Raw genomic sequence first — 23,987 nt, 5'->3', positions numbered from 1 at the left:
TTGCTATATATCCCGTCGTTTGCTTGTTGCTATCGGATCCGCTTTCACATTTCAGCTATGCGTTCCCCCCAGGTCCTATTAATGTATAGATCTTTTCGCCAGTCCAGAGAACGAGGCCTGGTCAAGCTTCTCACGTGACCGTGTGTTGAGCGCTTAGTATGTACATACTGTATCGGGCCACGATCTCCGCCACCCTAGCACTCTATGGGTCTCCCTCAGTCCGAGAGCAGAGTACGCATTCCGTTCAAGCTTCAATCTATGCTAGGTATATATACCACCACTTGAAATGATTTTCGGAGCACCACTGCGAGGGTGGTGAATATTTTCATGAGGAGGGTTCAAATAGACGCCAAAACACTCTACGTTGCCGCGCGCCGAACCGTCCCCTGACGTATCCTTCGTACTCTCACTCATACATTTGCCCGTTCAATCTGAGGCTTTAGATCCTCTAATGCAGGCCTATCTCGCGGCCAAGTACATGTCAGGCCCCAAGGCCGACGCGATCCTCTCGCGCACATCCGCACCCAAGAAGAAGAAACGCAAGGCAGGCACAGCCGCGTCCTCGAAAGCAGGCAGCTCCGGCGCGTCCTTCATCAAAGACCACGACGTTCTCGGCTGGGACAGCTACCGCGAGGCAGACGAGGACGAGGTCGCTGACGCGGTGGTGGCGGAGGACCGCGGGTTCAAGAAGCGGCAGCGCATGGACGAGGCGTCGGGCTGGGCGACCGTCCGCGAGGGGGAGCAGCGCGAAGAGTCGCCGCCCCCGGCCGCGGACGAGCAGCCGCAAGTGGTCGAGGAGCAGCCCGCGTTCAAGGGCGGTCTCCTTACGGCCGCGCAGCTCAAGAAGACACTTCCGCGCGAGAAGGGGGGCAAGACGGCGAAGGAGAAGGAGCTGGAGGAGCAGGCTGCGGCGCAGGAGACTGTCTATCGTGACTCGTCTGGCAGGCAGGTGGACATGGCGGCAGAGCGGGCTGAGGCGGCGCGGCGGAAACGTGAGCGCGAGGAACAGGAGGCGCGCAAGATGGAGTGGGGTAAGGGTCTTGTGCAACGGGAGGACGTCGAGAAGAGGAGGAAGGAGGAAGAGGCGATGCGGGCGCGTCCGTTCGCTCGGGACAAGAACGACGCAGACATGAACGAGGAGTTGAAGGCTCAGGACAGATGGAACGATCCTGCTGCCGCTTTCTTAACGGTGCGTTTCGCCTGCTTTCGCTCGCGGGGTCCAGATTTTTGACGATTCACCTGCAGAAAAAGCGATCCAAAGGTCCGCGCAAACCCGAGTATTCCGGTCCACCACCTCCGCCAAATCGGTATGGTATCAAACCTGGATACCGTTGGGACGGTGTCGGTGCGTCTTGTTTGTGCTCCCGCTCCATGTGTCAGGGCGCTCATCTTCAATGCCAGATCGCGGCAACGGTTTCGAGAAGAAGCTGTTTCAGCGACAGAACGACAAGCGGCGACGAGGACTTGAGAGCTACCAGTGGAGTGTCGATGACATGTAAACTCATCGTCCCCTTGTATATTACCTTCATCTGGTGGGTTCTCTGAAACCTATATTTATCACCTTGACCTCGTGAACTTACTTAGGTGAAGCTGCGTTCCCAGACCGAGTCTGGAAATAGTGGTCTACCGCATGAATCGACCGGTGGACACGCGTGGTACAGGCTCTTATGAGTCTCATGATCGTTGTCTTAGCCAGGGCCAGGCAGGGAACGGCAGGAACATCGTCTCGCCCAGCGATACGGCGAACTTCTTGTTGTCTCTGCGGCTTCTCCGGGCGACACTCCCCTAATAAGATGAGCGCAGCCGTACAGACCGTACAGACCGTACCCTTCGCAGACGCGAATGGCAATCCGCTCACTGATGTCTCCGCTTTTGCACAGGTGCGGCGGACCAGGTTGTGATCTATGACGACTCGGTCTCGCTAGGGATGAAGGCGACGTTTACACAGGGTGGACGTTAACATGCATGGTGGACACAAGAACCAGCGGGACTTGACGGATGCGGTCAGGAAGGAGTTAGCTGTTGCGACCAAGTTGCGACTAGTCGACTGATGCTTTGTGGGAACCAGTGTCCCATGGCATAATCGTGCCTTTGCTGCGTACCCCATCGTTTGCTTCTGGCCATCGGATGTTTAGCTATGCATGTCCCCGGGGCCTTGGTTTTCTCGTCAATTTGAAGCCCGAGACCCGGTCAAGCTCCTGGATCCCTATCCATTAGCGTGTGTTGAGCGCTCAATTGGGACAAATGCATTACGGCGGCCATTGTGGCTGTGCAGCGCCACTTACTGTCTGCCGCATCAACACTTGATCAACGCCACAACACCGTACAGTACGTTCATTGCACCACCGTCAGAGTGACCAGGAAGGTGAGCGGTCTGTTGCATGTGCGTGTTCAAACGTTCATGGTCAGTATCGGCTCACGGTCTTCATGTTATCAGAATAAACATACATTAGTTCCGGAAGTTCTGAAAGGCACAGATGCCAAGTCTAGACGCTCACTGGTTTGTTGCGATCTGTCAATGGGCGACTGCCAACTGGCGATTCTCAGAGTCATATACATCGCGATGCGACTCATACTTGACCATTCAAATACACCGTTCTCGACCATCACATCATGATGACAGCCTGTGGCAACGTTTATCCCCTGAAAACTGATTCGCATGCTCAGGCGCAATATATGACCGACGCGGTGCTGTAGACCACTCCTCTTCCCCCGTCCGTGGGCTTCTCCACCGACAACATGTTTGGTCTCTTCAACTTTCTAGTCGCTCTCTTTGCTTGTGTCGGTTATGCTCACGGTTCAATCGCGTGGAAGGCGACTCCCTTCAACCCTCCTTCCGTCCCTCTTGCTGTTCGTTCTCCTTATTCATCGGCATGGCTGCCCCAGAATGCAGGTTCGGGATCCGCGCTCAGTAACACTTGGCCTCAGTTCTGGAATGGCGATGTGCGTACAAGGCAATTCTGAACAATGGTACCACGACTGAAGGTTTCGATCTGTTCAGACGCTTGGATGGGCGGGATTTGTGAAAGTCGATGGCGTGTCCTACATTTTTTGGGAGCTCCTGCAGTGGCAAAGACTACGTACAAACAAGCTACGCAGACCAGCTTGTCGGTACGTGTCTCTTCGACATTCATGTGCTGCCTAGCTCACAAACCCCAGTGGACGTCAACGCAAAGTGTCTTCGTCTTGACTGCTGGCCCCATTCAGCTGACAGTGACCTTCTTGAGTCCCGTCGAGGTAGCGACCCTTCATTTGCTTCTTGGTCGACGCTCATGTACAAGCTTGCACGGTAGCCGACCAGTCTCGTCAACCAATCTATACCGTTCTCGTACATGTCGGTTTACGCAACCCCGACAGACGCCAACTCCCATTCCGTGCAAGTTTATTCGGATATCAGTTCGGAGTGGGTTTCCGGCACTGACAGTCAGAAAGTCAACTGGACCACGACAACTGGCGACGTGATCATCCATCAGGTCCAGCTTGAGAATCAGACCTTGTTCACAGATAGTGGTGATCGTGTTCAGTGTGAGTCTGTCTATCAATGTCTTGTCCCCAATTGAGCGTTGTCCAGATGGAGCGGTATACTACGCGTCACAGAGCGTAGGTGTCATGGATATTTTGCGCAGAAGATTCGCTGATCTCGCGGAATAGTCTTCCAGCACGACATGGCAGACAGGCCAAGATCTTGTCTTGCGTGCTCAATTCATCAATAACGGCACTCTTCTGAATACGCAGGACACCAACTTCCGCGCGATCAACAATGACTGGCCGTGCTTCGCCTTTGCCCACGATCTTGGGAACATCACCGGCCAGTCGGACACCGTCGTGTTTGTTGTTGGACATGCCAGGGATCCCGCCATCAGCTACGTCGCAACAGGTGGCACGATGCAATCGCGGAGCTCGCTGTACCTGAGCCAGTTCTCATCGACCAATGACGCGGTAAGTTCTGAGATGTCAGGGTTTTTGGGTTCGTTTTGATGCCTTGTGCAGATTACAACCTTCGTTGAAGACTACAGCAATGCGCTGAGCCGGGCGAATATTCTTGACGCGGAGATCAACAAAGACACGACGGCGATCTCTAGCAACTACACAGACATTGTCGCGCTCTCCGTAAGGCAAACGTTCGGCGCTATGGAGTTCACGTACACTCCGGGAAATGCCTCCGATGTCATGGTGTTCGTCAAGGGTACGTACCCTTCTCGTCCTCACTAGCCGTCCGACTCTGAAATTCCGATCATCCCCAGAGATCAGTAGTTCCGACGTAAGCACTCCATCGAAGGGTTTCCTGAGACGTTCGTGAACCATATGTCTTGCAGTCAGTCAGCACAACGGACCTGCTCTTCTCCGCGTGGCCTCTCTTCTTGTACACGAACGCCGCTATCGGCAAGGCCGCATTGCTTCCGTTGCTCGAGTACCAAGCAACCGGGCAGTATCCCAACAAGTGGGCTTGTCATGATTTGGGTTCGTGATCAACGCGCAGACGTTGTCTTCTATGCGTCCTGAACTTCTGATAGGTCCTGCGTACCCTAAGGCCCCTGGGTATCCGAAGGGTGAGCGATGAAAGATCTTTCATTGCGTCGTGCCTATCTGACGAGACTCGATCAGGAAACGACACTCGCATGCCGGTCGAGGGTAAGTTTTATGGAAGACATTGCGGACTTCTGGGTCTGACGCATGGCTTTAGAGGATGGCAATATGCTCATCATGGCCTTGAGTTACACTCAGAAGACCAACGACAAGTCGCTGATCACCACATACGTACGCCATGTTACTCGGATTCATTGATTCACCTGGTTTAAACTCCCCTTCTTCTTGTAGTACAGTCTCCTCGATCAGTGGGCCCAGTACCTCGTCTCCAACACACTCGAGCCGACGAACCAGCTCAGTTCGGACGCCTTCGCGGGTTCGCTCACGAACCAGACCGACCTTGCCCTCAAGGGCATCATCGGTATCAAGGCTATGGCAGAGATCGCCAGCCTTTTGGGCAACTCTTCAGCGAACTCGAACTACAACGTGCGTCGTGGTTGCTGACCAAACGATGGTCTGATAGATGCTGATGTTGGGTGCAGTCGATCGCGTCTTCGTATGTGCAGAAGTGGCAGCAGATGGCGACGACGTCGGATGGGATACATCTGACGCTCCAGGTACGGTGATCCTCCCGGGTTGATTGTATGAGTGCTGATCGAGGATGGTGTAGTACGGCAATTCGTCAAGGTAAGCCTACGATAACAAGTCGCGTGAGACCTCATGCGGACTATTCCGTGCAGCTGGGGCATCTCGTACAACATGTACGCCGACAAGCTTCTAGGAACCAACATCGTCCCTAGCTCTGTCTATGAGATGCGTGAGTTTTGAATTCGCCGATAGGCGTGTTCGCCTGCTAACAGGGCATTCTGCTACTCAGAAACGGAATGGTATACCTCCGTTGAGAGTAAGTCAAATACAAGCTATCTTCATACAAGGATCTCATCACATGCAGATACCTATGGCGTGCCTTTGGACACCCGGTAGGCCTTCAATCCTCCTCTTGTCTGTTGACCAGCCATCTAATCATTTCTGCTTGCCAGGAATACATATGTCCTCAGCAGTAAGCACCGTCTCTTCCATTTCCGCTCGCAATCGCGCTCTTAACACGGACCATGACTCGTCAGACTGGGAGATATGGGCTGCCGCGACCATGACCACCACCTCTGCACAGAACCAGCTCATCAACTACGTGCACAAATACCTCTCGTCCAGCCTGAACAGCGTCCCCGCTTCTGATTGGTACGATACCGCGACTGGTAAGGCAATATGCACCACAGGAAGTAGCTGTAAGCCGTTAGGGCACGACCGGTCGTCGGTGGCCACCTCGCGTTGGTGCGTTCTGTGTTGTATTGATTTACTGAGATGAGCATGCTGAACGCTGATCTTGCATCTTGCTGTAGCTCGTCACCTCCGCCTCCAACTCTACGTCGGGCACGAGCATCACTGCTGGGCCGACTGCGACAGCAGCATCACCACAGTCGTCGTCTACGGCTACCACGAGTTCCCACTCTTCCGCGATGAGTTTGGATCCGCGCACGGTCCTCAGCTGGCTTTGCTTGCCTGCTCTGGCAATGACGCTCCTGTCCCTCGCTTTGTAGCTGGGGCCACTTCTAAATGGGCAGGAACCCCTCTGCGCCTAGGCGTGGCACTAACGCTCACAGCCATGTTGTTTATTTATGCTTCCATGCTTTAGGTTTTATGACCTCAGTGGTCAGATTTTGGAATCCGTGAACATTCTTGATTGGTGTGCTTGCAGGGAAATCGATCAAAGGCACACGTTGATGCAGATGCGTCAGAGAAAGCCCGTGAAATGCGTGTGACTAAGGAGAAGTCATTGCTCGTATGTACAGAATCGTAGGGGTCGTGTCGTGATTAAGGAGAGGTAATGTTCCAGTATACAAGTACAGAGCATCGTAAAGTGTCCTTTTCGTTGGGATATAGGGAGGGGAACTGTCCGGGAAATGCGTTGGTATCTGTCACGTTTCGTGTTGCAGTTGCTCGAAAGCGAGCTTTCTTTTGGTTGCAGTGGCTGTTGTCGCGTATGGGTTCGTTATGAGATGCAGCCCGTCAAGGGTAGCAGATCTCCTGTCTCCTGTAATGGCTCGTCATTTCGGGACGCGGCGCCGACGATATGGCTCTACGTACTGAGGTGTATGGCGCCCTACAACCAGAGCATCCGCTTCCATCCTGTCACGCCGGAGGGCAAGCTGTTCCTGCGCTTCCGCGCGGGCACGGTCTGTTCGCTCGATGACACTGGGCGCAACAGCCGCCAAAGGTCCTCGTACAATGCAAACGATTCGCGCGGAGAGTGTGAGGTCGCAACCAGAGCGAACGGGTTGGACGTAGTCGATGGCGCAGCGAAGAGGGCCGAGGTCGGAGCACTGGTGTGGGAGGACATGGTAGGCTTGCAGGAGCGTGGCGTGAAGGAGCGCGGGTTGAAGTGAGGGACACTCGTCGCGGACGAGATGTAGGTTACTCACAGAGGAGCTGGTTTGCAGTACCTGAGCTCTGGCTCTTTATACTTCGGGTGCAAAGTGTACGAACAAGGATGTTACATATTCGGACGGCGTGGCAACATGGACCCACAAGGAGTACTGTTATGGCTGAATACAATGTACCCAGCGTTGCCAAGGACAATGTATTCGGACGGCTTCGTGTAGCTCCGCGCTCTTGTATACGTACACTTATTCTGGGCTCTGAACGCAGAAGAGACAATGTAGCCAAGTACAACGCTGTCGAAGGACGCGTCGCGACGCGTGAACACAAGCACGCCCTAATCGCGATCGCGTTGTGTGCTATTATTTGGTCATTGATGCGCTGAGCAACTCTGATGTGCAGCAGCGATGGAGCAGTTTAGCATCGACTTCCAGCCTCTTGCGTCCGACCTGCATCGGCGCAGCATAATTGCATTCCGCAGCCTATCGAGACCACGTACTCTGCATTCTGTTACATGCCGTCGCGGCGAGATTGCGAATATCGAGTGGGCGCTGGGGGTTAATGATATGAGGAACCGGCGAGTCGCATGCAAGTCGCATGCCACCTTGTACCGTGCCCGGTGTGCCGTCCGTCGGACATTGGCATCACTCGTAAGTGGCAGTGCAGCGTGTCTAGCGATGGGCAAATCTGACCGGCCCGCGCGCAGGTCGAACTGGACGAAAGCAGCAGCAGTTCATGGCGTTCCACCTCGTTCCACGCTCAGAAGGTCGATGATGCCCACGTCGCACGGGGCTAAGCTGGAACCCGAAAAATCTGTGCACGCACAGGTTGAGAATCTCAACAATGACCGTATGTGAGCGTTTGCTGTGAGAGCGGCCACTTTGTTGCCATCTGTCGAGGTACGTACAAGGAATGTTTGGGATCAAAGCGGCTGCAGTCCTGGTCTCACGGGTCAATTCGCTCTCGCACTGACCCGCCGCCGCCAGCGGGCCGCCCACTCGCCGTGGTGGCTGCTCCTCTCAGGCTCACAGAACCTGCCGCACGCACATGTGTCCCCACGTATTTGGTGCGTTCCTGCCTTCTCGTGGGTTCTCTGAAACCTATGTTTACCCCTTTGACCCCGTGAGCCTGCTTAGGTGAAGCTGGGTTCGTAACTGGAGTCTGGAGGCAGCAGTTCACCGCATGAGTCGATCGGTGGATACGCGTGGTACAGGCTTTTATTAGTCCCATGATCGCTGTCACAACCAGGGCTGTCAAACCTACGTTACACTCAGCCGGGTATAAGATCGAACGCCTTTCGTCATCCGAGTCTCAGAGATCTCAACGTCCGCGTCAACTTCGACACTTTGACAATGCGCCTACTGGTCCTGGGTGCCGCTCTGCTGCTGCCCGCTGTTAGCCTCGCGCTGAGCTGGACTGCGACGCCCTTTAGTCCCCCTTCTTACCCTCTTGCAGTTCGCTCTCCGTACCTCTCCGCTTGGTTGCCTCAAGGGAGTGGCACGGCGTTGAACGGGGCTTGGCCACAATTCTGGACCGGTTCTGTAAGCAATGATGGCCTCCCTGAATGACTTATGTGCTGAAGTAGTATAACTTCTAGACCCTAGGATGGGCAGGCTACGTGAACGTAGATGGCTCGTCCTACAGCTTCCTCGGTGATTCGTCTGTGTCTGGCGCAACTTTCTCGAAGGCTTCACAGAAAAGCGCAGAGGTAATCTTGGTTTGGTGTCTCGGCAGCACAACACTCACGATATTGTAGTTCACCAGCACTCAGAGCATCTTCGTATTGACTGCAGGAGGAATCGACTTGACCGTCACCTTCCTCAGTCCTGTCGAGGTGACTGTGCCTTCACAGTACAGATTCAGCAATGGATTCTGACGATATTTGTTGCTCCATAGCCGAGCGACTTGCTGAACCAATCCATTCCTTTCTCTTACATGGCGCTGTCTGCGGCTTCTAATGACGGTCAATCGCACACTGTGTCTGTGTACTCAGACATCAGCGCAGAGTGGGTCTCTGGTGACGATGGCCTAACGGTTAACTGGACTACGACTACCGGCGACATAATCTTCCACCAAGTGCAGCTCGAGGACCAGACCGAGTTCGGCGAAGTCGATGACCGTACTCAACGTTAGTCATGCCACTAGTCTATCTTGATCTACTATTCTGACTCAACACTACAGAGGGCTCCGGATACTATGCGACGTTGAACGTATGCCATCAGTGACACCGGCTCGTGGGGCGTTTTGATTGACTATCCTCTTGTAGACAAACAACGTCACCTACCAGACCGGCCAGGACATCGTTGTTCGTGCGCAGTTCATCAAGAACGGCGTACTCGCAAACACCCAAGACACGAACTTCCGCGCGGTCTCGAATGATTGGCCCGTGTTCGCCCTCGCGCACGACCTGGGCACAGTTTCGGGAACGTCAGCCACCGTCCTCTATGCCGTCGGCCATGTCCGCGACCCGGCAATTCAATACATCATCGCGGATGATCAGTTACAGCAACGGAACTTGTACTTCTGGAGTCAATTCTCAACGGCAACGGAAGTGGTATGTATCACTTTCCATATTGTGATGATATCGTGCTGATTTATAGCAATAGCTGTCGACGTTCTTGGGCGATTATGAAAATGCGTTGGCGAGGGCCGCTGCGTTTGATGCACAGATCAGCTCGGACGCGTCTAAAATCTCGTCTGACTATGCTGACTGGGTCGCACTTGCCGTCCGCCAGGCCTTCGGTTCCATCGAGTTCACGATCTCGAAAGACAGCTCTGGCAACTTCAACACGTCAGACATCATGACATTCATGAAGGGTGCGTGCGCTTCAGTCAGAATCAGCGATCATGAATCCGCAGACGCGCCTAATTCACCGCCCTCTGAGCAGAAATTTCGAGTGACGGCGTGAGTAGTGTTGCACGCGATGTATGGCTCTTCAACTGACAGATGGACTACAGAATGTCAACACGGTCGATGTCATTTACCCAGCTTGGCCCATATTCCTGTACACGAATCCCGCCATCGGCAAGTATCTCCTCCTGTCCTTGTTTGAATACCAGGCAACTGGTCAGTATCCGAACGGATGGGCTGTGCATGATATGGGTTCGTCACTCTTACACATTGCAACTCGCAGAGCGCTGAACCCGTGAACCTGACAGGGGCGCATTACCCGAATGCAACTGGTCACAATGACGGTAGGTATTGAGTTGTGGTAGTGATGATGTGTCTGAACAATGTCCTTAGGGAAAGACGAGCCCATGCCACTCGAAGAGAGCGGCAACATGCTTATCATGACGTTGAGTTACGTCCAAGCTACCAGCGACACCTCCTTGATCACCTCTTACGTGAGTGTCGCATTAGTAGACACGCTGTTCACGGCACTGCACGGACGCGAGCTTATGCCTTTACAGTACAAGCTCCTCGACCAGTGGACGCAATACCTGATCAATGACTCGCTCATCCCCGCGAACCAAATCAGCACGGACGACTTCGCGGGGTCGCTCGCTAACCAGACGAACCTGGCCATCAAGGGCATCATTGGCATCCGGGCGATGGGCGAGCTGGCAAGTTTGGTCGGCAACAGTGAGGACAGTTCCAACTACACTGTAAGTCGTCGCTGGTGATACAGTGATCTGTGGAATATCTGACACGTCAGTGCTACAGTCCATCGCGTCGTCGTATGTCACGCAGTGGCAGAACTTCGCAACGTCGTCGGACGGCACACACTTGATGCTCGCGGTGAGTCTATCTACGGCACTAGCAGGAACACTGTTTAATTTGATCTGGACGGCTTTATCAGTACAACAATGATTCCAGGTTGGTGCAAAGAACATCTGCTTCCATGACTTGTTACTGAGTTGTCGACAGTTGGGGCCTGACCTACAACATGTGGGCTGATAAACTCCTCAAGCTTAACCTCATTCCCGACTCGGTGTACGAGATGCGTGAGTGCCTGCGCTTCTCATCGTTCACTAGCCGGTCTGAATCTCCCGTAGAAACGGCGTGGTACCCTACGGTAGATGGTGAGGTCCTTATGCCTGATCTGCATTAAGGTACTGAGTTTGCGTGAATAGCTCAGTACGGTGTGCCCTTGGACACGCGGTACGTTGTGTTCCACCTTTGGTAGTATGTCGACTCACCCGACTTGATTACATCATTCAGTCATACGTACACCAAGACAGGTAAGTCAGACCTCAGTTTGGCGTTCTATGGAAACTGACCTCCATCGCTCACGCGTGAAAGACTGGCAAACCTATACGGCCGGCATCATGACGAACACAACAGTCAGGGACATGTTCATCAGCGCCCTCTACTCATACGCCGCCGACGGCGAGAACAACGCGCCCCTCAGCGATCTCTACTACACCACGAACGGTGAAGTGTATATCTTCCGAGCACGCCCGGTCGTGGGCGGCCATTTCGCCCTGGTCAGTAGTCGCGCGCTCTCGCGCGTTGCCACTGGTACTGACATTTGACTATGTGCAGCTGGCGCTTCAATCCGCAGGAGTGAGCAGCGTAAGCAATGCCACAGGGGGTGTCTCGTCTATGGCACTTTAACGCGTCGTCGGGATCTAGGCTTGATGCATGGCGTGCAGGTGGCACCTTGGCGTTGTCTGCCAGCTGGCTATGACGTTCGCGATGGTTTGGTAATCACCAACTACGCTTCGCGATGGTTGTTGATACTGCATTATTTATTGGATGCTCTTAGAAAGGAGAATGTATACTAACTGGACTGGCGTTTACTACACTGCGAACTATTACGACGTGAGTGCTGGCTTGCTGTTGACTGGCACTGTGATCTGACCCCGTCATTAGAGTACAGTATGGACTGTTATTGAGTTCATGAAATGTAATGCATGATAATCTCGTCTATGGCGAATCGGAATGACCGTCCGCTCTTGGAGACTCAGTTCCTTCTTCTCGCTTGCTCGCTCGATGGAACGATCACGTGGTGTTCGATGGGCGGACGAGACGGCTGGGATCGCGCCCGACGCCACCGACGCGGCGGTCTGACGATGCCAGGCTTTGCCAGCCCCATCTTCCGCCCAGTTCGCAACGCGCACCTTACCGTCGCCTCCCAAACGTGTTCTCTACTCATACTGCTACCTCCATGTCAAGCGACCTCGCAGTCTTTCGCTTTCGCCGAGCATGCGCTCATCTGCAGCTGTGCCGCCCCCGACCAAGAAGACGCGTCATGACGCGAAGTTCTTGCCCAACAAGATCGCGACGGCAGAGGCGGCGGCGAAGGCTGACAGAGACCTCCGCTGTTCAAGCTCGTGAATGCGATGAAGCATGCTAATAAGCACCCTGCGAAGGGGGAAGCTGTTGTATATTGGATGAGGATGGAAGATCTGAGGGGTACGTATCGTGATTACCGTGCATATCATCTGCTTTTGATCTCATGGCAATGTGCGCACAGTCACGGACAATAGGGCACTTGCCCTAGCTCCAAGCATGCTCAGCAAGACGGCCTTCCGCTGCTCACGCTCTTCGTCTTGAGCCCACAAGACTACATTGCGCATGACAGGAGCGCACGCAGGGTTGACTTCACCTGCGCAACCTACGGTCTATCAGGGTACGTCAGCCACTGTGTCGGCAATGTCCATGCGTCGCCGGCTACACCGCGCGACCCAGTCCGCTCTCGCTGACAAGCACATTCCATTGTACACGACTTCTCATAACCTGAGGACTACGCTGCCGGAATACGTGCTCGCTCTGTTGAAACAATGGAAGGCGACGAGGCTCTTTGCCAACATCGAGTACGAGGTGGACGAGTTGCGGAGGGACACCAAGCTCTGCGATCTCGCGAAGAAGGACGGGGGCGTCGCCTGCACTTTCGTTCATGACAAGTGTATCATCCAGCCCGGACAGTACTCACCAAGGACGAGAGGGGCTACACGGTAAGAATGATCAAAACGTGTTCGCCGCTGTGCTAGAGTATTCACGGAAATCGATCTTCAGATGTACTCCCCTTTCCTGCGCTCATGGATCCCGCACCTCACCCCCAAGGGCAAGGACAGCCCATCACATGCGCTCCCGACCGTCGGCCAATTCCCCCTCTGTCAGGGACCATCCGTGTACGGCGCGCTGTTCGACAATGCTGTCCCAGAGCAGTCGAGGGTTCACCATGGACGATACCGAGGAGAGGGAGAGGATCCAAGCCTGCTGGCCCGCTGGAGAGGACGCCGCAAAGCAGGTCGTCGTGTGCTCTCTGAAGTTACAATATGGCTAATCGCAGTCCTAGATGCTCGATCGTTTCCTGCACACGATGTCGCGCTCCTCGCAGCTTGGCGCTGTGGATCCACTCTCGAGGGCGCTAAGGTCCCTACGAAGAACCGAACAAAGACAGCCGTATTGGCAAGTACAAGGATGAGAGGGACAGGCTGGATGCTGACACACTAGCCGTCTGAGGTGAGGCCTAGCGGTGCTCAATGCATGATGCATTGTCGCTGAGCTAGTCAGCCCCTACTTGGCAGCAGGCGTAATATCTGCCCGGGCGTGCGTTCGCGCTACCACAGAGCTCTCTGCCAACAAGAAGATAGACGTCAGTAGGGACACTGGTATTGGTCGTTGGACCAAGAGATCGGTCAGTTCCGCAGCACACCTGTGTCTCGTCCTCGTCAGCACTGAACAGCTCATCGCACAGCTTGGCGGACTTCTATACCCACGTCCTCGCACTCTTCCCTCGCGTGTCGATGGGCCGTCCATTCCAGGAGAAGATGGCGAACATCAAGTGGGAGTCCGAAAGTCGGGACGGACACCTACAGGCGTGGAAGGACGGCCGAACGGGTGTACCGGTCGTAGACGCGGGTATGCGCCAGGCCCAGGCCATGGGCTGGATGCATAACCGCGTGCGGATGATCGCCGCGATGTACCTGACCAAGGATCTAATGATCGACTGGAGGCTAGGGGAAAAGGTAAGTCAAGAGTCTTCCTTGTACGTATGAGGCTCAACACAGCCGTAGCACTTCATGGAAATCCTCATTGACGGCGACCTTGCGTCGAACAACGGCGGCTGGCAGTGGAGCGCCAGCACTGGCGTTGATCCCGCTCCCTACTTCAGGATCTTCAACCCGTACACGCAGAGCCATAAAGTGAGTGTAGCCGCAGGCGCCTCGCGACATCCGTATCCGACGTTTCACCCCCTTTCGGCGCAGGTCGATCCGGCAGGAGAGTACATCCGTGCCTTCGTGCCTGAGCTGGCAAAGGTGCGCGGAGAAGGTGAGAAAACGCTCGGATGGCTTGTATTGTGCAGCTGAACTGTCCTGTGACTCTTAGAGATTCACCACCCGCCGCCGGGTCTTGCGGACAAGCTCGGATATCCCAGGGCGCTCGTAGACCATGGCGAGGCGAGGAAACGTGCAATTAGACGGTACAAAAATCCTGGGGAGGAATGATCCATCGTTCAGAGTACTGTTTGATGCGTTGCATTTTCGGTGAATCCCCGTTTGAGTAGACCAGTGGTGCGTGGAGTGCTGCAGGGTCGGCCTTTTATGACCCTACGCTATACCGAGACGGAAGCAAAGTTGATATGAGCGATCATCAGCCTTGCACCAAGGTGCTTTCGGTCCAGCCTTGTCACAGTGGGGCAGGCACGGCGTATTACGGTATCGTGCAAACATCTTCACACCATGGGAGCCACCTATTGAACAAGGTGACGCCCTTGGCAATGACGAGAGACGTACCAGATGCGAGTGCGTTTGTCGTTTCCCCTGGTGTGCGGATGTTCGAGAGGTCTGAGACATCCGCTCTGGCCGTGTATCCGGGCCTCGCGCGGACCGTGGGCATCCAGAGCCGCCGCGGTCTAGGCGAGGGCAGCCAAAACCGGAATGACACCTGCCGAATAAGGAAACGATGTAGAATCGCAGATCTGGAGCCGCTGACCTGTATCCGTATCCGCACTCCGACTGCCCCTCCACTCCACTCCCACAGAGCCAGCCAGGCCGCGCTTCCACCGTTCCTTCAAACAATATAAATATGGCCTTGGTTTTCGCGGTAAAGCTCCCCATACCACGACTTACGATTTCTAACGCCTTTTCAACGACACTACCACCCCATCGCTAACATGCTCAGCACTTCCTTCCCGAGTCCCGCGCACCTGCCGCTCTCCGACAGCGAGAGGGCCGCCCACCCATACTCCTTCGTCTCCGAAGTCGACGCCCTTCCCCCGCGCGTGCGCTGCTACCACTCTGGCGAAGTCAATGCCCGCGGCATCCACGTCCTCGCCTTCTGCAGCACGATCACCACACCGGAGATGCAGCCGATCGCGCGCCAGGTGCGCAGGCTGAACTTCGACTTCGAGGACCTGCGACCCGCACGCGCCGGGCTCGACATGGTCGCGGACGCCCTCGCGGCCATGTCCAACCTCGAGCAGCTCACCCTATTCGGCCTGCCCACGCGCGACTCCGACGGCTGGATCCTTCGCAGGGCCACGTTCAGGCTGCGCTCGTTCTGCACCAACCTCTCCTGATCTCGATGGACGTCCTCGACTTCCTGCGCCGGCAGCCTGACCTAACTCCCTGAGCACCACCGCACCTCCGGCGTCGGACGTCCTGACGAAGAGCGCGTACCAGCACATGCCCTTTCCGATGGATGTCGTCCCGCGCCTCCGCACCCTCGACTGCTGCGCCCCTTTATGCTGTCGCTGCAGGCAGCGTCACCACCCACGAGGCCGCTCACACATCTGCGCGTGGACCTCAACAAGCTCAACCCGAACATTGAAATCGAGGCTTGAAGGCGCTGGCCGCCTTCAGCTCGACGGTCAGGCGGCTCAGCTTGCGCCGCAGCGCTCTTCGACTGTCGCCCGCGTCGGACAGCTCGGGAGCGATGAGTATGACGTCGGTCATCAACCGGATGGCGATGAAGAGACGGTGGGCGAAGTTGCAATTTTTGGAGATGCGCGACGGAACCTATGATGCAGTGAGTCCTCCCGCTCCGCCTTCGCTGGCAGACATGCTCACCATTTCACTAGTCACAATCCCTAGTCTCTCGCAGGCGATCTCGCAAAGTTTTCCCGTCGTCGAGATGATTGTGTGGGCACCCTCGAGCCACCCTACGGGCAGTACCGCGTCCGCGGCGTGCATTGCGATCATTTTCTTCACCTTCTGCCGCCACCTGCGGCAGTTCGCCTTCTTGGACGGCACCAGCGATCCTGCGAACAAGATATATCTGTCGGTGTCGAAGCAAGCGGGAGGTGAACTCCAGGCTGTGCCCATTGGCGTAAAGGACGTGGAGGAAATGTGGAGACAAGAATGATTATGAAAGAAGCATTTAATGGGCATAGAACGAGAAGTAATTGTATACCTCGTAGAGCACCGTAGTTGGGTTTGGGTGTAGTCATCGCATCTGCCGCTGAACGGCATAATTATCGCATTCGCATGCCAACCACGAGATCAATGTCGTCAAAGAGATTCGTCCCGAATGAGAGATGTACGCTGTTTATATCAAAGCCCGACGAACACGAAAGCTTCCACAGTGTAAGCTGCGTCAATCATCAATATCGAAATCGGAGTCGTCGTCTTGCCGTCCTCTTATTTGCTGTCGTACGGTGGGCGTTGCGCCATACACGATATTAGCACCCTGCTGCTCTTTCACCAATATCCCTGGTGGCAGTGTGAGAGGCGATGTACCACAGAGTCCTGATTGCAACTCACCGCTGTTCAGCAGACGCCACTCGAGCGTCGCCGTCTCGAACTTGTCGTCATTGCCCAGGTCTTCAAACCCGATCAGTCTACTGCTCGTTAGTACGTGTGCGGCCCTGGATAATGAGGAGACTTGCCGATCCTTCGTCACTCCGTCTGCGAAGCAGATCACGCATGGGAGGACTTTGACTCCCAGCTTCTCCACGAGCCATGGGACGTTCTCAACGAATACGCGGACGAAACGCGTGCCGAAGTACTTCGGTGCGAGGGCCTGTGTAGCAGCATTCTGTCAGCCGGGGCAGCGTACATGGTCTCTCCAGATACCCACCGCGATGTGCTTGTCCATGATCTGACATCGGGTGAAGTCAGTGTGGAAGAAGTGGATGATGCACCGCTTCTCGTTCCTACGCCTGTTTCAGCAAGGTCAACTGGGAGCGTGAAGAGCACGTACGCAGTGATTCTGATGACCTCCCTCTCGTCGGTGATCTCTTCGTACCGTCCGTGTCCACTCGACTTCATCTGCTGCAGACGCTCCATCCTGGACGGGGAGGAGCAGCGCGTCAGCGGCGTGCACACGAGGGGGCCATCTGCGGATGCGCGGACAGCGAAAGCACCTCACTCTGCCTTCAGCCGCTGGATCCCCTGCTCCCTGAGCGCGACGTTGGAGTCGTTCTCGATCTCCTCTTCGAGCTGCGCGAAGAGCGCCTCGTCGTCGAGGTCGGAGTGGTCATCGTCGTGCCGTCTTGGGCGGGACGACGACGACGGCTGCGTTATGCGAGACGTGAGCGTGTTGATTTTGGCGTTGGTGGTGGACATGGTGGAGGGTAGGACAAGCTCGCGCAGGACGCGATCCTCGTGTGCGGCCAGTCGGCGTCGGGCAAGGCTCGGCGAACCCATCTCGATCGCACCGATGTCATCGACCCCCACTTTCGTCCCATCCTCCATCCGCCCAGTTAGGATCTGAGAGCTGCGCTGCTCATCCATCCCACAAGTACAGGGCAACCATGAAGCTCGTCGGTAAATACATTGACAGGGATCGCTCAGTCCGTGCGCTCAGTCCGAGATTGGTCGCACCGCAGGAGCTCATGCACACATAGGGCCATGTTACGCTGCGTCCCGAGGACGACGAGGATATGTGGCACCTGTACAATATCATCTCGGAGGTGCGTCGTGTCGAATGCTACCAGCTCCAGCGACTCACCAGGGAACAGGGTGATCGCGTCCGAGCACCTGCCATCCGCCGGGTGCAGAACGTCTCCGCAACGGGATCGACAGAGTCCCACCGCGTGCGTCTGAGCCTCACCCTTGCTGTCACCCGTGTCGCTTGGTCGCCGTCCACCGCCTCGGCGAGCGACCCCTCGTCTGCCGATGCGTCTAGCAGCGCAAGCCAGGCGACCGCGTCCTTGCAAATCACAGGGCGAGTTGCGGTGGAGAACCCCCACGTGAAGATGGGTGCGTTCCATACGCTCGACCTTGAGGCCAATCGAGACGTGCGAATTGAGAAGGAGGAGGGAGGCTGGGACAGCGTTGCCCTTGGACGAGTGGAAGAGAGCTGTGTCCCAGGACGAGGCGCCGAGGTCGCCGCTGTGGTCTGCGGAGAGGGTCAGTCGATCTTGCCCCTATAAGCTGCATGTCCTTGACTGAGGTCTCCGCAGGAAGTGCAATCTTCTGCCTCCTCTCAGAACACATGACTGTCATCCTCCAACGCCTCGAAGTCCCCATCCCGCGCAAGATCGCGACCGGCAGCTCCGGGCACGAGAAGGGTCTCACGAAGTTCTACTCCTCACTATACGCTAGCTTCCTCCGACATATACCTTTCTCCAACCCCGGGCTACGGGCGATCGTGATCGCATCCCCAGGCTGGGTGCGCGACGCGGTCCTTGACTACATCATGGCGGAGGCGAGTCGGACTGGAAACAAGGCACTCATGGGTGCCCGAAACAAGTTCCTGAAGGTGCACGTCAATAGCCCGCACGTGCACAGCTTGGTCGAGGTACTCAAAAGCCCGGAGGTACCATGCCCAATACATACGAGCTTCGAACTATGCTGACGACAGTTCCATTGAATAGATCATATCGCAGCTGAAGGAGACCAAGTTTGCGCGAGAGGGGATGATGCTTGACAAGTACGTTCAAGTACGACTTTCATGCCTTCGCATCTATACTCACAGGCGCATAGATTCTTCAAGATGCTGGGCACCGACGAGATGCGTGCTTGGTACGGCCCAGATCATGTTGCCCTCGCAGTCGACCGGGGTGCCGTCGGGACGTTGCTGATTTCAGACGAACTTTTCCGGTACGTCTGCTACCCTTGCTCCGCGTGGAATGCATCGTTGAATCATATTTACAGCGCGAGCGACGCGGGGCTCCGCAAGAAGTATGTCGCGCTCGTAGAGGACGTTAAGCAACGCGGCGGCGAGGTCCTGATTTTCTCGAGCATGCACGAGTCCGGGCAGCGTAGGTGTTCGCTTTGTTGCAGTAGACTCAGTATATGCTGACGGATGTACCGTGCTGTGCAGAATTGAATCAACTGACCGGCATTGCGGCATATTGACGTACCCATTGGATGTGAGGTTGTCGAGGCAGAAGAGCGAGAAGCGAAGGAGAGGAGGAACGAAGGAAAGCGGAAGAAATGGGGACGCGGAAGCCTCGAGTTGATCGCCTTGGTTTCTGTAGCCAATGTTTCAGGCAATGTATCGATAGAGAACGTTTTGGATACTGTAGCAGAACTGATACATGTTTTCTATGCTGCAAATGCAACTGGCTACGCTCAGTGGTTTGTACAGGTTGTTTGACCTTTTTCTTTCGGTGCCTCAGTCCCAGGCCGACTTACACTCGTATCCTCTCTTCATAAGCCGCCCATCCCTCCTTACGGTATCTCTCTGCTTGCGCCTTCACCTCCCCATCACCGCCCTTCCCGTAGATTCCCCTGCCCACAATGATCACATCGCACCCCTCTCGAGCACGACCTCCTCGGCGTCCTGTACTGCTGGCCCATCGCATCACCCTTGCTATCCAAGCCCACCCCTGGCGTCAAGACGAGGAAGTCCTCATTCTCATCGAGCGCGCCGACGCCGCGACGCCGTCCATGCGCCGCATCGCGATGAACCCAATGACGAAGTCGCGGTGCGCGCGAGCCATCTGGACGGCCTGCGCGGTGTATGCGCCAGTGGCGAGGTTGCCTTTCGTGCTCATCTCGGCGAGGAGGAGCAGCCCCCGCCCGAGCGGCTGGCCGACGGAGGCGAGGCCGGTGATGATCCTGGCCCGGGGACGGGGTGGGCGTTGGTGATGTGCGACCAGGAGGAGATGCGATAGACTCCAGATGAGTACTGGAGGGCGACGGTGTTCCCTGCGTTTTAGGGTGACTCCTCGTGAGCGTAACGTGTATTACGCAGGTGGTGGAGGCGTACCGATGTCGGCGAACTTCCTGTCCTCGAAGATGAGGAAGTCGTGTTTTGTGCTCAACTCTTTCAGGCGATCTATCAGAGAAGGTTCGAAATCCTCAATGACGTCGATATGCGTCTGTTCTCGCCGCACTCAGAATGGATAGGCCTCGCTTACGAGAAGTCTGCTCACCTTGACCAGACAGATGTAAGGCCCGACAATGTCGATGATCCTGAGGAAGTCGGCTGCTTGGTGACATCCACACTTACGCATAGGTTACTCTTCTTGCGCTCAACCGTCTCGAGCAGCGCTTTCGCTGCATGGTTAGCGTGTTCTCCGCTCTTTGGGCATAGGTTCGCTGGTGTACTTGGGGCATGATGATTTGAGGCAAAGGAGAGCCTTGGTGGCAGACAGCTGTTTGCCATCACAGTCATTAGAGTCTAGAATCGAAAAAGACTACTTGATGCACGGACCAGGCGAGCCTGAAGACCGAGTGCTGTAAGTGTATGTCGCGTTGGACGGAGCAGAGGTTGGTGCCACTGCCAGTGGCTGCAGTGGTCAAGATCTGATCTCCTCGCGCGATCTCCTCGATCGTGTTACGGATCTCCGCAAGCGCCCATTTTGCGCTCTCTCACGCCGACCATGTCCTCTTCACCGAAAATCCGTCCCCGCGAGGAGGATGACGCTCTCGAACGGTCGCCAAAGAGGACAGAGTCGAAAACGAGCTGCCCGAAGACCCTGCCATGGACACGTCGGAAGATGCGGTCAAGCCTGCGGACGATCCAACGCGGTAGCAGAACCATCTTCCGAGAGCTCGAATCAAGACGATGTCATGTTGCCTCCAAGTCACTCTTTGCTCGGCATTCCCGCTCCTGAATACTCTGCGGATGGCTCCATCAGCGCATTATGGAGACTGATGTCGGAATCTCGGAGTATATTGGCCACGACGTCCCGAAGATCGAAGGGATCATCAAGCAACGGTGCGCACAAGTCACCATTGTCGAGGTGTTCACACTATTTCTTACTGACGTACTCATACCAGCTTCACGGACTTCTTGGTATTTGAGGTAGACCTGGATGGCAATGTAATTCATGTTAAGTCGCTCGACAAGCCGGAGTCCTCCCCCAAGAAGAAAGACGAGGCAAATGCTGGTGACACCGTTACTACCGACGGTGTGACGAAAGCAGAGAGCACGGAGACTCCGGAGACAAAAGCCGAAGCAAAGGAAGGTGCCGTTGTAGAAGATGCCAAGGTGAGGCCTCTGGCTCGGGGAGCGTGAAGCCCGATCCAAAGAAGACGAACCCTGGCCTGAGCGGTTCACAACTACTCTCTCTCCCTTCCTCTCCGAGATCTTGTTGGTCGCATCAAGCAGATGTACTTGGAAGGCCCGGAACCGCCATTTGTCAGTGACAGTGGCTGGGGAGGACGCCAGACTAAGGCCTCAGAGACGGGCGAAAAGGCCGACAGTGAAGACGCCCCGGCTGCGGAGGAACCACCAAAAGAAGAGTCTACAAGAGGCAAGGGGCGACGCGGCAGAGGTGGACGCGGGGGTCGTGGCAGTAGAGGAGGAGGCAGAGGAGGTAGACCTGGTCAGAGAGAGGACCATCGCAAAGTGTTGACCGATGTCTGTTCTACCATGTTCATTACTCCTTCAAACAAACGTGATCTGACTTCCATGGTGATCGTCAGCCTATTTCGTCAAAAGAAACGCGCACCGGGTTGCACAAAGCGATCCGCGAGCTGTTTCAAGGGAAGCTGGACACTGAGACCGATCTGAGCACTCCAGCGGCGGACGAGGGTTCCCGTATTGTCGTTAAGTGGTCAAAGAGCGGCGGCGGTAGAGGTGGCGGACGAGGTGGTGGGCGGACAAGTAAGACACGCGCCGCCTAAGTTACGCCTTTCGCTCATCGGGTCGCTTAGGTCGAGGAGACAGACAAGAGAGGGGCACATATCCTCCCTACATCCATTTCACAATGCAGAAGACGAACCGCGACACGCAAGACGCCCTCTCACACCTCTCCCGGTTCTGCATGTCAACGTGAAAGACCTGTCCGTTGCTGGTACCAAGGACAAGCGGGTGTGACTGTTCAACGCGTGTCACTTCGCAGAGGAAACAAATCTGTCGAGGATGTATGGAGCATGGCGAACGGCATCAACTCCGCCCAGCGGCGGACACGGGAGGACGCACTGACGAAACGAGGCGATCGTGGCATCAGGATCGCAGACTTCAACTACAGGAAAGCGAGCCTGGAGCTGGGGATGGTGAAGGGCAATGCATTCGTCATCACGCTGAGGTATGCATTTTGTTCTGTTTCGACATGGATGTTCATCGGTGCTCAGAAACGTGCAAGTCGATCAATGGAGACGCTTGACCGGGCAATGAATATCTTGAAAACGAAGGGGTTCATCAATTACTATGGTGAGCTGCTATCTATCCCTTGTCATGACATATCATTAATGTCCGAGCAGGTATGCAGCGCTTCGGTACCGCGTCTATCCCCACACACTCTATCGGTCTCGCGCTTCTCAAGTCAGACTGGCACCGCGCCGTCAACCTCATCCTGCGCAACAGACCGGGCGAGCACCCAGATGTGATGGCGGCGCGGAACGCCTGGCTCGTTGACGGTGACATCGATAGGGCCTTGGAGCTCATGCCCCGCCGCGTCGTTGCTGAGCGATGCCTTTTGGAGAGCTACAAGAAACAAAACGGCGAAACGCGAAACGCCATGGGCGCGCTGTCCACGGTATGCGGCGCTGAAATGACATTCATGTGGCATGTGTTGACCAAATTGACAGATCCCCAAAAACTTGCGTCTGATGTATGTTCATGCGTATCAGTCCTATGTCTGGAACGCCATTGTGTCTGAACGTATCAAGATGCACGGCGCGGACAAGCCCGTGCCTGGGATTTGGTGTTCGAGGTTGACCCGTCGGAGAAGACAGTGGAGGAGGAGCTAGAAGACGGCGAGGCACAAGAGAAGGAAGACGGTACGTGGAATGCATCCGACAGGTCAGTTCAACCATTGACTGTACGTCTAGAAGAGGAGGTTACGGACAAACGACAAAAACGGGCTCGGAAGCCCTGGCAAGCGCCAAAAGTAAAGACATTGACAGTGGACGATGTTGACAACTACTCCATCTTCGACGTGATCATGCCTTTACCGGGTAGGGATGTGGCATATCCCGGTGGCGCTCTCGGGGAGCGTTACCGCGAGTTCCTTCGCTTGGATGGGTTGGATCCAGACAACTGGGAACGCAAGCAGAAGTGCGTGTTCCCCACCATTGTGTGTATTCACTGACTGAATGTATTGTCTGAGCAGGGAGTACAGTCTTGGTGGCTCATATCGCAAGATCCTTCACCTGCCGAAGGAGCTGTCATGGTCTGTCTTACGTTACACCGACCCGGACGTTGCACTGGCACAAGCAGACGAAGACAAACAGCTCGGATTCGACCCTCCAATGATCGTAGAGGACGGCAAATTCATGGCGCTGCAACTCAACTTGCAGCTCGGAACCGCGGCATACGCTACCATGGCTCTGCGTGAGGTCACTAAGACGGAGACGAGCTCACATTACCAGTCGGGCCTGACACAAGCTCGGAAGATCAAAAGTACAAAACAGTCGCGGATGCCCCAGAGGAGATCGCGGTAGATGAAAGCTAGTACTATGTAGTAGTGCGAGACTGCAACTCTCATAAACGATGGGGTATGTAGATTACCCTCTACTGATAAGATTGTCCATGGCAATATGTGCATCGTGAACCTTGCCAGTTGCTACTCGCTCCGATCAGCCTGGACTCGAAGGTTCTACACACAAGGACCGGGATGACATTATTGTGCGTACGCTGACTACGAGGCATATCCTCGGCTGACGCATGCTGCGGAAATGGTTAACTTCGCCGGACATGAATTCATCATTGGGCCGGACATTTGAAGTCTGCTGGAGGTACATACATGATGCTACATACAGACGGCCGCAGTGCCACTGCCAGCAAATAT

At 55.4% G+C, this 23,987-nt stretch overlaps 11 protein-coding genes across 11 annotated transcripts; 8 read left to right on the top strand and 3 right to left on the bottom strand.

The window, feature by feature from the left end:
- Positions 1–451: 451 nt before the first annotated feature.
- B0H18DRAFT_866779 (Pre-mRNA-splicing factor of RES complex-domain-containing protein) lies at positions 452–1,499 on the top strand (the record flags this gene model as incomplete). The annotated part of the gene is made up of 3 exons (XM_048039809.1): positions 452–1,189; positions 1,246–1,345; positions 1,402–1,499. 3 exons carry the CDS (start codon positions 452–454, stop codon positions 1,497–1,499), a joined length of 936 nt encoding a protein of 311 aa, XP_047901049.1.
- Positions 1,500–2,739: 1,240 nt separating this feature from the next.
- On the top strand, positions 2,740–6,125 carry B0H18DRAFT_1112408 (uncharacterized protein; the record flags this gene model as incomplete). Its single annotated transcript, XM_048032811.1, has 22 exons — positions 2,740–2,943; positions 3,002–3,111; positions 3,177–3,237; positions 3,294–3,525; positions 3,572–3,600; positions 3,652–3,939; positions 3,991–4,186; positions 4,245–4,261; positions 4,317–4,461; positions 4,515–4,550; positions 4,606–4,632; positions 4,685–4,758; positions 4,819–5,013; positions 5,070–5,144; positions 5,198–5,214; positions 5,268–5,344; positions 5,405–5,431; positions 5,480–5,507; positions 5,568–5,587; positions 5,652–5,766; positions 5,826–5,859; positions 5,928–6,125. The coding sequence occupies 22 exons, from the start codon at positions 2,740–2,742 to the stop codon at positions 6,123–6,125; spliced, it is 2,205 nt and encodes a 734-aa protein (XP_047901048.1).
- Positions 6,126–8,146: 2,021 nt separating this feature from the next.
- On the top strand, positions 8,147–11,621 carry B0H18DRAFT_7465 (DUF1793-domain-containing protein). The gene is made up of 20 exons (XM_048039234.1): positions 8,147–8,504; positions 8,561–8,671; positions 8,720–8,797; positions 8,860–9,091; positions 9,145–9,173; positions 9,230–9,517; positions 9,570–9,780; positions 9,852–9,868; positions 9,922–10,066; positions 10,123–10,158; positions 10,208–10,308; positions 10,375–10,569; positions 10,628–10,702; positions 10,764–10,780; positions 10,832–10,908; positions 10,960–10,986; positions 11,038–11,065; positions 11,126–11,145; positions 11,207–11,391; positions 11,450–11,621. The coding sequence occupies exons 1-20, from the start codon at positions 8,316–8,318 to the stop codon at positions 11,519–11,521; spliced, it is 2,133 nt and encodes a 710-aa protein (XP_047901047.1). The 5' UTR covers positions 8,147–8,315; the 3' UTR covers positions 11,522–11,621.
- A 1,268-nt stretch (positions 11,622–12,889) lies between these two features.
- Positions 12,890–13,555, top strand: B0H18DRAFT_7372 (uncharacterized protein). Its single transcript, XM_048039225.1, has 2 exons — positions 12,890–13,136; positions 13,203–13,555. The coding sequence occupies exons 1-2, from the start codon at positions 12,926–12,928 to the stop codon at positions 13,364–13,366; spliced, it is 375 nt and encodes a 124-aa protein (XP_047901046.1). The 5' UTR covers positions 12,890–12,925; the 3' UTR covers positions 13,367–13,555.
- Position 13,556: 1 nt separating this feature from the next.
- Positions 13,557–14,412, top strand: B0H18DRAFT_7373 (deoxyribodipyrimidine photo-lyase). The gene is made up of 4 exons (XM_048039226.1): positions 13,557–13,881; positions 13,930–14,058; positions 14,122–14,185; positions 14,243–14,412. The coding sequence occupies exons 1-4, from the start codon at positions 13,660–13,662 to the stop codon at positions 14,359–14,361; spliced, it is 534 nt and encodes a 177-aa protein (XP_047901045.1). The 5' UTR covers positions 13,557–13,659; the 3' UTR covers positions 14,362–14,412.
- A 617-nt stretch (positions 14,413–15,029) lies between these two features.
- B0H18DRAFT_1112404 (uncharacterized protein) lies at positions 15,030–15,434 on the top strand (the record flags this gene model as incomplete). Its single annotated transcript, XM_048032810.1, has 1 exon — positions 15,030–15,434. One exon carries the CDS (start codon positions 15,030–15,032, stop codon positions 15,432–15,434), a length of 405 nt encoding a protein of 134 aa, XP_047901044.1.
- Positions 15,435–15,495: 61 nt separating this feature from the next.
- On the bottom strand, positions 15,496–16,714 carry B0H18DRAFT_7337 (uncharacterized protein). The gene is made up of 3 exons (XM_048039223.1): positions 16,618–16,714; positions 15,925–16,566; positions 15,496–15,873 (listed from the first exon to the last, which is right to left on the bottom strand). The coding sequence occupies exons 2-3, from the start codon at positions 16,324–16,326 to the stop codon at positions 15,670–15,672; spliced, it is 606 nt and encodes a 201-aa protein (XP_047901043.1). The 5' UTR covers positions 16,327–16,566; positions 16,618–16,714; the 3' UTR covers positions 15,496–15,669.
- On the bottom strand, positions 16,451–17,421 carry B0H18DRAFT_1112402 (thioredoxin-like protein; the record flags this gene model as incomplete). The annotated part of the gene is made up of 5 exons (XM_048032809.1): positions 16,451–16,566; positions 16,618–16,876; positions 16,934–17,009; positions 17,057–17,143; positions 17,225–17,421. 5 exons carry the CDS (start codon positions 17,419–17,421, stop codon positions 16,451–16,453), a joined length of 735 nt encoding a protein of 244 aa, XP_047901042.1.
- A 98-nt stretch (positions 17,422–17,519) lies between these two features.
- On the top strand, positions 17,520–19,384 carry B0H18DRAFT_966139 (eRF1 domain 1-domain-containing protein). Its single transcript, XM_048043315.1, has 8 exons — positions 17,520–17,648; positions 17,703–17,768; positions 17,817–18,207; positions 18,261–18,616; positions 18,675–18,730; positions 18,784–18,900; positions 18,955–19,061; positions 19,124–19,384. Exons 1-8 carry the CDS (start codon positions 17,610–17,612, stop codon positions 19,156–19,158), a joined length of 1,167 nt encoding a protein of 388 aa, XP_047901041.1. The 5' UTR covers positions 17,520–17,609; the 3' UTR covers positions 19,159–19,384.
- A 253-nt stretch (positions 19,385–19,637) lies between these two features.
- B0H18DRAFT_1112400 (uncharacterized protein) lies at positions 19,638–20,261 on the bottom strand (the record flags this gene model as incomplete). Its single annotated transcript, XM_048032808.1, has 4 exons — positions 19,638–19,863; positions 19,935–19,953; positions 20,015–20,126; positions 20,181–20,261. The coding sequence occupies 4 exons, from the start codon at positions 20,259–20,261 to the stop codon at positions 19,638–19,640; spliced, it is 438 nt and encodes a 145-aa protein (XP_047901040.1).
- Positions 20,262–20,616: 355 nt separating this feature from the next.
- Positions 20,617–23,781, top strand: B0H18DRAFT_1091043 (pseudouridine synthase). Its single transcript, XM_048032279.1, has 12 exons — positions 20,617–20,968; positions 21,031–21,241; positions 21,359–21,613; positions 21,679–21,859; positions 21,910–22,012; positions 22,035–22,283; positions 22,341–22,408; positions 22,459–22,733; positions 22,786–22,887; positions 22,911–22,977; positions 23,029–23,254; positions 23,310–23,781. Exons 1-12 carry the CDS (start codon positions 20,895–20,897, stop codon positions 23,638–23,640), a joined length of 2,142 nt encoding a protein of 713 aa, XP_047901039.1. The 5' UTR covers positions 20,617–20,894; the 3' UTR covers positions 23,641–23,781.
- Positions 23,782–23,987: the final 206 nt, after the last annotated feature.

The sequence above is a fragment of the Fomitopsis serialis genome (genome assembly GCF_022376445.1).
Source record: "Fomitopsis serialis strain Sig1Antser10 chromosome Unknown B0H18scaffold_1, whole genome shotgun sequence".
NCBI classification, from domain to species: Eukaryota; Fungi; Basidiomycota; class Agaricomycetes; order Polyporales; family Fomitopsidaceae; genus Fomitopsis; species Fomitopsis serialis.
The sequence above is the reverse complement of the archived record's forward strand: the minus strand, read 5'-3'. Positions and strand labels throughout refer to the sequence as shown.

Coding starts and splice junctions, on each gene's coding strand:
- B0H18DRAFT_1091043 (XM_048032279.1), top strand. CDS start 20,895: ATGGAGACTGATGTCGGAATCTCGGAGTATATTGGCCACGACGTCCCG. Junction 21,860..21,909: donor ACGAGGTGGTGGGCGGACAA/GTAAGACACGCG, acceptor CGGGTCGCTTAG/GTCGAGGAGACAGACAAGAG. Junction 22,409..22,458: donor GGGGTTCATCAATTACTATG/GTGAGCTGCTAT, acceptor ATGTCCGAGCAG/GTATGCAGCGCTTCGGTACC.
- B0H18DRAFT_966139 (XM_048043315.1), top strand. CDS start 17,610: ATGAAGCTCGTCGGTAAATACATTGACAGGGATCGCTCA. Junction 18,617..18,674: donor AGGTACTCAAAAGCCCGGAG/GTACCATGCCCA, acceptor TCCATTGAATAG/ATCATATCGCAGCTGAAGGA. Junction 18,731..18,783: donor GAGGGGATGATGCTTGACAA/GTACGTTCAAGT, acceptor ACAGGCGCATAG/ATTCTTCAAGATGCTGGGCA.
- B0H18DRAFT_7465 (XM_048039234.1), top strand. CDS start 8,316: ATGCGCCTACTGGTCCTGGGTGCCGCTCTGCTGCTGCCCGCTGTTAGC. Junction 8,672..8,719: donor CTTCACAGAAAAGCGCAGAG/GTAATCTTGGTT, acceptor ACGATATTGTAG/TTCACCAGCACTCAGAGCAT. Junction 9,518..9,569: donor TCTCAACGGCAACGGAAGTG/GTATGTATCACT, acceptor TTATAGCAATAG/CTGTCGACGTTCTTGGGCGA.
- B0H18DRAFT_7373 (XM_048039226.1), top strand. CDS start 13,660: ATGGGCCGTCCATTCCAGGAGAAGATGGCGAACATCAAGTGGGAGTCC. Junction 13,882..13,929: donor ACTGGAGGCTAGGGGAAAAG/GTAAGTCAAGAG, acceptor ACACAGCCGTAG/CACTTCATGGAAATCCTCAT. Junction 14,186..14,242: donor GGCAAAGGTGCGCGGAGAAG/GTGAGAAAACGC, acceptor TGTGACTCTTAG/AGATTCACCACCCGCCGCCG.
- B0H18DRAFT_7337 (XM_048039223.1), bottom strand. CDS start 16,326: ATGCCGTTCAGCGGCAGATGCGATGACTACACCCAAACCCAACTACGG. Junction 15,874..15,924: donor GGATTGTGACTAGTGAAATG/GTGAGCATGTCT, acceptor ACTGCATCATAG/GTTCCGTCGCGCATCTCCAA.
- B0H18DRAFT_7372 (XM_048039225.1), top strand. CDS start 12,926: ATGTACTCCCCTTTCCTGCGCTCATGGATCCCGCACCTCACCCCCAAG. Junction 13,137..13,202: donor GGATCCAAGCCTGCTGGCCC/GCTGGAGAGGAC, acceptor GGCTAATCGCAG/TCCTAGATGCTCGATCGTTT.